We start from the raw sequence: 12,906 nt of genomic DNA on the forward strand, positions 1-12,906 counted from the left end.
ATGTGCAGACTGCCAGGCTTTCAGCTGGTGGTCTGTGGTCTCAATCTTTCTCACCCTGCAGCCTCCTTAAAGAAGTTCTGCATACAAAGGGCAAGGTGCTAGGACCAGGCATCCCCAGCTGTCTCTTCTGATATTCGGAGCATGTCTACTTGTCTCCTCCTGCCACTCAGACTTCTGATCTTAGGATGAATAGGGGCCCAGATACACAGAAATGAGCATGGCCTGGAGAAAGCGATTGGGCTGTGGCTCTGATGGGGCGTCCTCACACCCCTACATCACAGTCCACCCTGATCATGGTTCACCAGATACCCCAATCCCCTACCTCTGGCCCAGGCTGTTCTCTCTCTACTCTGCTCCTGACAGACCCGCAGTGGCTCACCCTGATTCCCTGGGCCAAGATGGACACCGAGTTCTGACCCCACTTCCAATGCGCTTCTTTTGCTGCCTGTGTTTTTGATGCTCCAGGGCCAGGAAGGTCACATGGGGCCTGTTTGCCCTTGGTGTTTCCTTAGGCCTGGGCCTTCCTGAGTCCTGAGGGAGGCAGGGTCCACTGGAAGAGCTGTTTGGGTTACTTGGCACATCTAGGGAATCTGAGGCCAGGTCCTGGCTGATAGTCTCCCTGTGGCCAAGGCCTTCGGGCCTGGGCAAAGGCCTGGTAGAGAGGGATGGGGGAAATGGGAGGGAGTCACACACTTCCTCCCCCAGCTGGAGGCGCAAGCTGCCCTTGTCCTGGAGGGCACTTCTGTGGGGCTGGGGTATCACAGTGAATGATCTGGGTCCTGGCCTCCCAGGCAGCCTGTTCAGGCTCCCAGAGGCAAAGCTGGGCTTGGTCATCTGGGGGCACTCAGGAACCTTGAAGGGGCTTGTGTCCCTGGGAAGTACTGGATAGAGTGGGCTGAGGGGGAGCAGGAAAGCAGGCAAGGCCTTCCTGCCTCAAAGCCCACTTCTGCCTCAACCTGCCACCTATAACAGCAGTCCTGGGTGGGGCATTCCTCTACCCTGGCACCTCCCCCCATGCCCCCAGGGCTCACATGAGTCTCTGAATGCCCCAGATGGCCCCGTGGCAGTTGGCTTTGGTGAGGCCTGGTAGCAGGTGGGAGGAGGAGGAGGAGGAGGGAAGGGTGTCAATGAAAACCATATAAAAAAATCCAGAAATGTGCATATAAAATCTCGCCCTTGCTGTATTGCCTAAGTCAGTAAGCAGAAAGCACCTTCTTCCTGGAGAAGGATCAAGTCCTCAAAAGGTAGGAAATGTCAAAGTGTCACTTCATTGTCATTAAAAAACAAAAAACAAAAAACAACAACAAAAAAAAACTCCCAACCAACAAACCCCCCAAACCAAAACCACCCCTGACCAAAATACCCCAGAGTCCACGAATCGCTGTAAACAAACCCAGTTGCAAGGTCAACCCTTCTCAGTGGCAGTCGTCGCTGATGACAGTCTCTGCAGCATCCGTCCTCCAGTGGGGACCCGTAGGAGTGGGCACCCAGGTAGGTCAGCTGCTGGCATGCAGAGCTGCAGGCCTGGGGTGGCTGTCTTCAGGAAGGCCACTTGCCTGGTGGCCCCTGCTCTCCGTGGCCCAGGAGGACAAGAGCCCCTTTGTAGCCCCGTGAAGCAACAGCAGAAACAGTCTCTCATTGGAGATTTAAAATACTCTCCAAAGACAGAAAACTTCTTCTCTGTGCCTGGCGGCAGCTGGCTAAATTCTTCCAGAGTGGTCTTGGGCCGGCCACCTGCCAGCCTGCCCTCTCTGTCTGGTGCTCGGCTGTTGAGTGAGGCCCCCAAGAGCGGCCCAAGGACAGGAGAGAAGGGCAGCCTGTCCATCTCTCCCCTTCACATTTGTTTTCCTGAAAGTGTTTCTCGGCTCTGGCCAGGTCATCTTCCCAGAAGGAGTTGAAGAGAAACTGCTTTTGGTCTCCGATTGGACAAGTCGCATGGATCTCCCAAGCCTTATTTTTCTCCCAAGAACCATCATCGCTTTCCTTATGAGAATTCTCTTTTAAAAATATTCCTTGTATTTCCCGCCCCCTCCCGAATCTTGTTTCTTTATCCCCCATTCCCTTTTGATTCTGTCATTTGAGCTGCACGTGTTCTCGGTGACATCTCCTGGCTGGAGCACTGCTTGGTTCTTCCTGCTGCCCGTGCTCTCCCGGAGGCGGGCTGCCGACCCTGCGGAGAACGGAGCACCAGGGGGCCGGTGTGGGGCGGAGGGGGCGGCCAGAGGAAGAGGCGAGCCGAGGCAGGCGAGCGTCAGACCTCCACAGACTGGATCTGGTTCATCTGGGCCCTCATCACCTGGATACTGTTCAGGATTTTTTTCTGGTGGCCCGCCAGGGTGACCCCAACCCGTAGAATGTCCCTTTGGGAGAGAAACACATGTGTTAGGGACGTGAGTGTAGGGGATGGGCTTTGGGTCTGGTGGCAGGTTTGGAACCGTGGTGGGTGGGTGTGAGAACTGGTGTTGGTGACAGAGACAGACAGAGCAGCAGACGGAGGCAGAGCACCTGGGTGCCCTTTCTTGGCTGTGGGAGAGGAATTTGCCTCGACTAAGTAAGCACCCATTTCCTTTATTTCCCCCTCACCTGCTTACCAACCCTAACTTACAGATGAAAAAACAGAGGTCACATAGCCAGAACGTGGCAGACAGACCTGTAAGTGAACCAGGATGTCATTGTAAAGCTGCCTAGGGCCGGCCAAATAGCTCAGAGGATTAAAGTGCCTGCAAGGAGGTATAGGGGCTGGGTGTTCGACAACTGGGCCTGCCGTGCCAGCCCCGCCCCCTGGGTGCAGGCCCCGCCCCCTGGGTGCAGGCCCTGCCCCCCTAAGCTAGCTGAGCCAACAACTGAGACTGGGCACGGAGGCCCGGCCTGTAATCCCAGCCCTTGGGAGTCTGTAAACAGGCGAATCACTACGAGTCTGATCTATAGTGAGACTCTGAGCACCCTCAGACCCTTCCCTAAAATACACACACACACACAAAAAGCTGCCTTGCTTTATGTCCCTCCCTGCTACTTCCCCCCTCCCCACTGAGATGCTGTCCATCCCTCCCCTTCCAAAGCACCCGCCTTGGTGTGGGATGATGGGGAGCGTGTGCAAAGGGTGACGGGTGCAGGCGCTGGGTACTTACTCCATCATCATCTGAGACACGACGTCGAAGGAGGTGAAGCCGGCACTGGCGAAGCTCTCCTTGTACTGCCCCATCTTGATGGCCTCCAGCCACTCGTCCACCGTGTTAAAGCTGGTGTAGTCAGGGATCGTGCGGTCCAGCAGCGGCAGGTTGATGCTGGGGTGGGGCGGGTGACAGCGATGGTCAGGGGATGCACTTGTGGGGAGTGTGAGGGTAGGGATTTGCATGCGGGTATCAGCAGAGTGAGTGTGTGTGTGTGTGTGTGTGTGTGTGTATTTCTGTGATCACATGCACAAGTTTGAACCTGTGCAAATGTTTGAGTATGGGATAGAAAGTGTGCATAGAATGTGTGCAGGACTCAAAGCTGGGGTGGCTTGGAAGGCTCTGCTGAGGTTGTACTTCGGGAGTGAGACACAATAACTTAGGGCTGAAGGACTTTGGCCCATGGAGTCTCTAGGCACAGTCAGACCTGGATCTTGGGGATACCTGACTGGATGATCTTCAGGAGCCCTCTAGCACTGTGGGGTCCCAGAGAGTCAGAGGGTGTTGGGTCAGTGACAGTGTGACAGTCACCCAAGGAAGGCAGAGTTGAGGTGTGGCCTGATGGAAAGTTGTTGTGGCTTTGGGGAGAGAGGAAGCCCTGGGACACCTGAGCTGACACTCCAGGGCTGAGCCTATCTCCGGCATGGAGACACTGACATGACTGTGGGGACACATCCATGTGTGTGTGGTGTGTGTATGCAGGTGTCTGTGAATATGTGTGTGTGTAAGAGTCTGAGACTGTGTGGGGGTGTGAGACCGAGGAGCTGATCAAACACAAACACAAGTGCTGTCTAATTGTGTGTTCACCTGTGTGTGTGTCTCCATTTGTGCTGATGAAGATGCAAATGACCTTAGGGGGGGCCAGGTTAGCAGGAGGAAGACATGATGTTGTGTCTTCTTCATTTACCAACTAAGATTCTGGATCCTGGGTGATTTTTCTTCAATGTATTCTTTCTGACTATTATTTAAAGAGGTTTCCTCTACTACCCACATTTGTCCTTCTCTGGACAGTCTGGATCCCATGCTCTCCTGCACCCAGGAGCCAGGGCAGAAGCCCAACAAACACCAATTTTATTGTTTCCATCCCAAGACACAGTGGCATCCATGGTCTGAGACTCTGGGGGGGAGGGGAACTGCCAGCTGGGGATGATTGGTACCCAGAGGAGAGGGGCAGGGCAGGGACCCAGGCAGCGTACCCAGAGGAAAGGGGTGCCATAGCTTTGAGGCTGTTGGGGTTTCGGATCATCTTGTCCAATGTGTTGACAATCTGGCCGAACTTGGGCCGGTGGTTCCGGTCTTTCTGCCAGCAGTCAAGCATGAGCTGGTGGAGGGCACTGGGACAGTCCATGGGTGGTGGTAGCCTGTAGTCCTGCTCAATGGCATTGATGACCTGGGGACAGTGTAGAGATGGAGTGGGGCTGGTATCTGCCCTTTGCCAAGCCCATCATGTCCCTAGTACATTGCAGGTTTAACCTACTTGGTTGCCATGACAACCACCTCCACCTGCAGGGTTCCCACCATCTGACCTGGTACCCCCAGGGCCCTGAAGATATCCCTTCCTGGCCCTCTGCTTGAGCCCAGAGTGTCCACATTCTCTATCTCAGTGCTATTTACAGGTCCAGGTATGTAATAAGTTCCCTGTTGGGCCCCACAGCACAGCTGTGAGCATGGCTGATGTCTTCTTCCCATGGCCCTCACCCACTCCTCTGCCAGAGAAAGGAAGACAGACACTCCTCTCCGGGTATCCTGCCACTGTGACCAGATTTGTCTACAATGTGGCCATGGGTTAGCCCCGCTGTTCAGGAAGCTTTTTCAAGTCCTTCCTGTCTGGAGTTTTGTAAATGACAGTCTCTTGAGTCCCTTCAAATACCTGATTATGGAATATCAGCAACTTTTCTGCCCATCCTCCCTCTGTTTTCTCCACGCAACCCTCATTATCCTGCCTCTGGGCCTTTGCACAGGCTGTTCCTTCTACCCAGGGGTCCTCACGCTCCAACTCCTACTGCTATTTGAGTACCACCTGTCCTGTGAAGACTTTGTGGCTGATTTTGTCTCTACTGCCCTAATCTTAATGCCTATAGGGTTCAACACATTCCTTCTCCAATTTAGCACCTGAGCATGAAAATTCTGTTAATTATATCTGTTTTTTAAAACTTTTTAATTTTAAAAATTTTTTTCCATAATTTTATTGAGAGACAAATAGCAATGAGACAGTTTCAAATCAAGTTGGTAGGACAGTTTCAATAATTAACACATTGCATACTGTCTTTCAATTATATCTGATTCCATGAATAATTGTCTCATTCCCAATTTAGTGGTAAATACCTGAAGGACAGACAGGGCCTCATTCTGAGCTGGCCACAAGGTATATACATCCTGAATATTTACTGATTTGTGAATGGGTGACCTTTCCTGCTCCTACCCTCTGGAGAGTCCAGCGTCCTGTGAGGACATCTGAATCAGCCGACAGTGACCTGTGAGTAGCCACACTGTCCATCTCAGAGGCCCTGGGAGATTGGCACAAGGTCCTATTTTTCCCTTCCCATCTGCCTTGCCAGAAAGGCTCTGCCCACCTCCAGGAGACTTACGTCCTGGTTGGTCATGTCCCAGTAGGGCCGCTCCCCGTAGGACATCACCTCCCACATGACGATACCATAGCTCCACACATCGCTGGCTGAGGTGAACTTCCGGTACTGGATGGCTTCTGGAGCTGTCCAGCGGATAGGGATCTTCCCGCCCTGGAGGACAGAATGAGAAGACAGATGGGTGGGAGTTTGATTCATCTGGGTTCTTCTCCATACTCTGCACCCTGTGCTCTGCACTGCACCAATCTCATGAAGCACCTCGCACTCCAGACTCGCTGTGCTGCTTCAGATCACTGGGCTTTTGCACATGCCATTCCCTCTGCTGAAAGTATCTTTTCCCACTTTGCCAGCTGATACCTCCTCCTCCTTGAATCCCTCTAAGACCCTCTCCTTGACCTCTCTAACCCCCAAGCCTGCCTTCTGGCTCTCCATCAAGGAGGCCCTTCCTGCATGACACATTGTGCCTGGCGCTGACCTGCCCAGCTGTCCTCGCACAGCTTCTGAGCTCTTTGAGGACTGGGCCTGAGTTTTCTTCTTTTTGATTTTAGACCCTTTAAGTCTGCCTGCTGCCAATGCACATCCTGGGCCTGCATATTGGTGTCTCCAGGATCCAGCCTGCCTAACTCCCCAGCACAATCTGCATCTGGGTCACCTGACCATAAGAATGTGCTGCCCATGAAACCCTTCAGGGCCCTCCAGCTCTCAGCTTAGGTGTCCCCTGCTCCCTCTGCCTTCTCTGTCTCCCAAGGTTGGGTGTCCCAGCTCCTAGCTCTGCCACTGAATAGCGCTCTGCATTCTGTGTCCCTGAGCAGCTGGGGAGCCTCAACAGGGAAGATGCCATACTTTATTTCCTTCCCTGGCTCCAGAGCTTGGCACAGGTGTCAAGGAAAGTGCAGTGCTAGGAGACATGGATGTTTAGACCTCTGCTGTGGTACTGTGGCTCCCATGTTTCCACCTGCATCTTACCAGGGCACTGGTGTAGGTGGGGTCTGAGGTGTCATCCTCTAGAAATCGCGAGAGCCCAAAGTCAGACACCTTGCAGACCAGGTTGCTGTTGACAAGGATGTTGCGGGCAGCCAGGTCACGGTGCACGTAGTTCATGTCTGCCAGGTACTTCATGCCCGCTGCGATGCCCCGTAGCATGCCCACCAGCTGGATGACTGTGAATTGCCCATCGTTTTGCTTGGGTAGAAGTGGAGGAGCAGAGTCAGTGGAAGAGTAGGCAGCAGAGCCCTGGATGCCCTCACAATGGGGCACCAGAGCAGGGCCCCATCACCTTGGCTCTGGACTGCCTGCAGGAAACACTCAGATGCCCTCGACCTTAGAGAAGGGCAGGAGGCTAACTTCAGAGTGTGGAGTGGACACGGGGCTTTGGATCAGACACACCTTGTCTGACTCTGGCTCTGCCCTGTCCTGACTGTGCCGCTTTGGACACATAACCTAACCTCTCAGAATCTACTTCCTCATCTCTGTGTTAAGTAGAGATAGCATCTACTTCCCAAGGCTGTTCTGAGTTAAACGGGAGAATGCACGGAAGGTGTCTGGCATGTGCTTCACGAGTGACTGTTGAATGACAGCCCAAGGCACAGTTCTGACACCCAGCTCTCTGTCTAGCCGATTGGCTAGCTGGATGGCCCATTCCTGAAGGGTCTTGGAATTTCCTCTGGTGGCCTTGTATTCTGAGGACTTCCTCACAGCCTAGTCACCTTTGGGGAACTCCAAAATCTGCTAGCTGAGGTGTCAAGGCACCTGGTTCCAGTCTGGGCTCTCACTTTGACCCTCTGGCAGACCTGCAGCAAGTGCCCCTTGTCTCTGAGCTCAGGTTCTCCTTGGCATAATGAGAAGCCTGCCTAAGCGCACAGATGGAAACAGATATCAGGTGTGTGCCAGCTCTGAGTGACTGACTGTTCTTCCTGGAAGAACACACTCAAGATTCTGAGATATTCTGAGCTCAGTGGGAGACAGTGATGGGATTGATTAGCAATGCCTGCCACAGGGAGGGAAATGGATGGACGGTGACATCCATTCTTGCCTAGAGCTTTCCCAAGATCCTTCAGGCTCTGACAGTATAAAGTTATATCCCTCATTACTCCTCTTTCCCCTCTTGTGGGCCCTGACATGCTTGATATTCCCTACCCGGAGGAAGGAGTCGAGGGAGCCATTCTCCATGAACTCGGTGATGATCATCACAGGCGTGCTCTTGGTGACGACGCCCTCCAGGTGGATGACATTGGGGTGGTCGAACTGGCCCATGATGGATGCCTCGCTCAGGAAGTCCCGCCGCTGCTTCTCTGTGTAGCCTGACTTGAGTGTCTTGATGGCCACAAAGATCTCTCTCTTGCCTGGCAGCTTCAGGTGGCCACTGCAGACCTCTCCAAACTCCCCTAAGACAAACACACCAGGAGAAGCAGCATGTCACTTGTCAGGTGAAAGAGCCAGCTGCCTGTTCCTGTCACCTCCACCTTTGGAGCCAGAAGGTACTTTTTCTTTTCAGGGGTCGACTCATCCTCTCAGACTCAAACCCCCTTTGAGAAGCTCCAGCCACCTATGGGAGCAGAGAACAAATCCTTCATGTTCACCCTGTAATAGCTGGCTGGGCAAGGGGGGAACCCAGGGAGAGGGACTTGGGAATGGTGGAAGGAGAGTCCTGGGAAGTGGTTCTAGACCTACCTGTTTCTGATTGTTGGGGGGCTTGTGTGTTAGCTCAGTGGTTTAAGTGCCTGCTGGGGCAAACCCAGTCAGGCGCAGGGGACCGCGGTTTGATCCCCGGCTCCCACGCTTTCCCAGACCCACCCTTAAGGCAGCTCCTGGAATACACTGAGGTGGTCTCATCCATGACCGATACCACCTACCTGCTCCGATCACCTGCTCGATTTTGACACAGGATATGTCAATTTCCTTGGCAAACTCCCGCACTGCCTCATTGGGGTCTTCATAGGTGAAAGGGTCGATGTAGATCTTCATGCCTGGGGTCACTGGGGGACAAGACCAGGTGTGGTCACACGGACTGATTCCCGATGTGTACAAATGGCAAAGCCCATCCCTCCATGGAGGGACAGACACTCCCGTGTGGCTCCCAGAATCCCTGGGCAACCTCCTGCAGGTCACTTGATCTTTCTGGGCCTCATGGAACAAGATAGGCACTGAGTGAAGAGGTGAGAGGAACAGAGAGCCCAACACAGGCAGCCCGTAGATTGTTCTAACTAGTTCTTGTCCAACTTTCATTGATTACTAATGACTTTGTGGGCCAGGGAAAAGACTCTAGAGGTTGATATGAGTGTGAGCTGATAAGAATGAAAGGCTCAGTAGGTTTTCTGGCTTTCAGATGATGAGTCAAGGTTGCTTTGCAAAGCAAGAGGAAGAGGGAGGATGAGAGCCAAACTACAGGAAGATTCTTGGGTCCTCTGAAGGAGACCTCCGTGGCTTTCTAGGCCCACTTGAAGCTTCCCTACTACTTGGGGTCTCTTCTCAGCTGCCCAGCCCCTCCAAGACCACATAGCCTGGAGGGGCTTTTCATTCCCCAGTGTTGGGTGCCCAGGGCTTTTGGGACCCACCTTCTAGCCACGTCTTAAGCCTTCCTGGATCCCTGACTCCCTGATGACCAGCATGAGGCTGGACAAATGGCCTGCTAATTTGATTCCTGATCTGGTATATATTTTCAGTTTTGATATAGAGAGGGAAGGTAATTTTGACATGAAAGGCCTAGTTCTGACCCAGCCCTGGGTCTGCTGTTAATAGGAAAGGAAAGATGATCCATCCTGCATTCTTCTTCCCAGATGACTACTCTCGACTGCCACTTCTGGCTCTCTCCCAGGCCTTCCTGTGGTCCACCTGGCTCCTGCCCACATCTCCTCCTGGCTCTGGGAGCTGTGACACTGAAGGGAGCTGCTCTCAGAGCTGGCAGCTGGAGTCCCTGGGTCACCCAGGCTTGGCTAGATGGTGACAGGGCCACCAACCCATTAGCTGGCTACTCTTAGCTTCTGTTTCAGATATCTCAGGAATCTAGGAATTGAAGCCTGTAACACAGAGGCTGGCAAACTGGCCTGATGCCTGGTTTTTAAATAAAGTTTTATTGGAACGTAGCCACACTTCTTCCTTTGCCCGTGGCTGCTTTTATGTCACAGCTGCAGAGTTGGGCGATTACAACAGGGACCCACAAAGCCTACAATATTTACTCTCGCTGGCCCCTTACAGAAAAATTTGCCAACCACTGCTCTAACACTTGCTATATTTGGGTGTTTGTGTAGCCCTTGAGGTCAGGGGTTGTTAATTTGGGCCTGGGGTGGTGGTGTCCGGTAACCTCCTGGAATGGGGTACATTTATTCCAGTTGCCTTTTTGGATTCAAAAAATAATTAACATTCCTTATAAAGTCCAAATGATACGGAAATAAATATCATTGAACATTTTTCAAACAATCCGTCCCTAAGCGCAGACCTCTGGATCCCCCTATCTTTGAATTTTAGATACATATACTCAGACTTATTTGTGTTTTTCCGGCTGTATGAACCAAAACTTTCAGGGAGTTTTCTAGGAGTCTGAGACTGCCCCCCAAAGAGGTTAAGGTACATTTTCACCCAAGATAGATTGTCTGGGAGGAGGCAGTGGCGCAGCCCCCTCCTATTTCCCCATTGCCTGGCGCACTGCGTGGAGCTCCGCACACAATAGACACTCGCTGTCTGGAGAGTGGAGAGAATCCAGATGACAGAGATGAAATAATAACAACAGCATCTGTCACTTGCTGCGTCCTTTGTCTGTGCCCAACATGGTGCCAGACTCTATCTGCATCACCTCGTCTATTCCAACAATTCTTGGAGGACAGGATAATAATCCACAGTTCACATATAAGGAAACTGCAGCTCAGAGAGGACAAGTAGTTGAGCCAAGGCCACCTAGCTGGACCCAGAGCCATCAGACTTGAGTCCAGGCCTGGTCTTCCACATCACCGTGATCACTGCCTCCTGGATGTGGCAGGAAGAGACTGAGAACGTGCCTGTGGGATGCAGCCCTGAGCTATGACTTCCTACTCCCATGGGGCACGGGGGGGGGGGGGGGGGCAGCTCTGGGAGGTGCGCTTTCTTGCCCATGGGTGACAGTGACTGGCTTTTAGCTTCCTTCTCTATGGAACTGGGAGGTCAGCTGGGAGGGAGGGCAGGAACAGGCTGGCTCAGTGAGCTAAGGGGAGCCACAGCAGAAGCCCAAAGCCTGCTGAGGCATCTTGGCTGCCAACATTAGATTCCACCCCCAATCCTTGGCAAAGGCCTCAGTGAGGAGGGGTCTCTGTCACTTCCGGGCAAATGCCTGTGCCCTGCATTCCGAGCTCTTCAGGATTCATTCCACCACTCCCTACTCCTGCTTTCTGGTCTGTCATGATTTGGACCTGGTTGTCCCCCAAAGGGTCATATGTTGGAGGCTGGGTCCTCAGTGTGTGGAGGTGGTGGGGCTTTGTTGGAAGGAATGGACAATTTAGTTCTCCCAAGAGATTATAAAAAAGCAAGGCAGGCTCTCCTGCCTCTGGCTTTCTGTCTCTGCTTGACTATTACTTCTTGCATGTGCTCCTGCCACAATTCCACCCATGACTGAGCCCCCACCAGAGCCAAGCGGATGCTACCCACCTCCAAAACTGAGCCGAATAAACTTTCTTTATGCTTTACCCAGCCTTAGGCATTTTGTTATAGCAACAGAGAGTGAACTATTACATCAATTAAGAGGAGTTATTTTCGCAGGGATTCCAGGTGCACCTTATCATTTTTGCCTCTGTTTTTGCTCCTGTTGTTTGTGCCACCTGGAACATTCTCTTCTCTTCTTCTTTGTGACCAGATCAAATGCTACCTCTATGAATCTTGCCTGGATTTCTCCAGAGAAGATCCAATGCCCTCCTTGGGTTCCCACCACTTCATAGCCCTGAGGTCTGTGTGATGTCTCCGCTTTATGCCAGGGTTCCCACCACACATCTCCCCTTGCACTACCTGTTACACTCTGCTGCCTGCCTCCCAGGAGGACACAGGCTGTGTCTCCTTTGTTCCTGCTAAATGCCAGGGTTTGGTACTTAGCGTTCAGTCAACGTGTATTTATTCATTTACATGCCTTCTTTCCCTCTCTTCAACCCAACGCTCCTTGGAAAGGTGAACTTCCTGGGTGTGTCCACTCCCATGTTCTACATCTAATTTGGGGGTGCTAGAGGCCTTAGAAGCTTTAAGGGTCCATGTACCTCACGTTATGAGTTATGAGCCCCTGTTCTAGAATGCTGGCTGTGGAGCACATATGCAAAGGTGGTATACAGCAGATGCCTAATAGATGCTTATTAAATGTATATGCAGTGTAGGTTCACCAGGTCCTGGGCCGCATTTATAGTTTTTGACCCAATTAATGTTCTCCATGCCCTTACTACATAGCCTCTTTTATTGGGCTGATCCTGATGAGACAGTCAATATTTGACTGTTTCTAACCTACAGAAATGACAGTGTCATTTGGCCAACCTAATATTACCCCATTTTTCAGACGAGGAAAATGAGGCATAAGATGGTGAAGTGATTCTACAAGGGGGTATGGGCACAGCTAATAACAGCAGGTTCCAGAGTCCACACTGCACCCAGCCAGCCAGCTTCTAGGTCATTGCTGTGTCTTCCGGGCCTGTCTCCTTGTACCATAAGTTGGTGCCTGGTGGCCAGAACTCACACAGGTCTGAGTCCAGGGGACATTTGTTCACCTGCACCTGGCCAAGGACCTCTGCAGCCCTCGGGAGTCTGCAGGATATAAAACAATGGATGATTCACTACTGTCAGGGCCATTGACTGTCCCTTTGAACCCGATGAGAACCTCAGGAGGAAGGAGGAACCATGCATGCTGAATCCTGGGTTTGAATTCTGACTCTGCCCTAACAACAGTCACAAATACAACACCTCATGAGTTTGAATCCAGGATCAACTATCTACTGGGTCAATCAGGCTGTGCGGCCTGGGGCATGTCATTTATCCCAACATTCTTTTTTTTTTTTTTTTTGGTGGAACTGGGGATTGAACTCAGACTGGGGCATGTCATTTAAACTCTGCCTCACTTTTCCATCTGCAAATGGGTATAATGTCCCCTCCAGTGTCTTCTGCTGGAGGGGACAGCAAATATTAAGTGTGTTCATCTTTAACGTGCTCGTACA

General features: G+C 52.2%; 1 protein-coding gene across 3 annotated transcripts in view; it reads right to left on the minus strand.

Annotated features, from left to right (window-relative positions):
- Nucleotides 1-595: 595 nt before the first annotated feature.
- The window catches only part of Ephb2 (EPH receptor B2), a 113,904-nt gene continuing 101,593 nt past the window's right edge, over nt 596-12,906 (minus strand). The window contains exons 9-15 of one of the 3 annotated variants that reach the window (XM_004637619.2): nt 8,608-8,730; nt 7,892-8,139; nt 6,722-6,937; nt 5,759-5,908; nt 4,367-4,560; nt 3,129-3,284; nt 596-2,360 (exon numbers count right to left, since the gene is read on the minus strand). In XM_004637619.2, the coding sequence (XP_004637676.1) occupies nt 2,252-2,360; nt 3,129-3,284; nt 4,367-4,560; nt 5,759-5,908; nt 6,722-6,937; nt 7,892-8,139; nt 8,608-8,730 (1,196 nt within the window). In that variant the 3' untranslated portion in view covers nt 596-2,251. The remainder of the gene's footprint in view (nt 2,361-3,128; nt 3,285-4,366; nt 4,561-5,758; nt 5,909-6,721; nt 6,938-7,891; nt 8,140-8,607; nt 8,731-12,906) is intronic. The other 2 variants (XM_004637620.3, XM_023722501.1) reach the window with 2 other exon arrangements.

The sequence above is a fragment of the Octodon degus genome, unplaced genomic scaffold, assembly GCF_000260255.1.
Source record: "Octodon degus isolate 3935 unplaced genomic scaffold, OctDeg1.0 scaffold00092, whole genome shotgun sequence".
NCBI lineage: Eukaryota > Metazoa > Chordata > Mammalia > Rodentia > Octodontidae > Octodon > Octodon degus.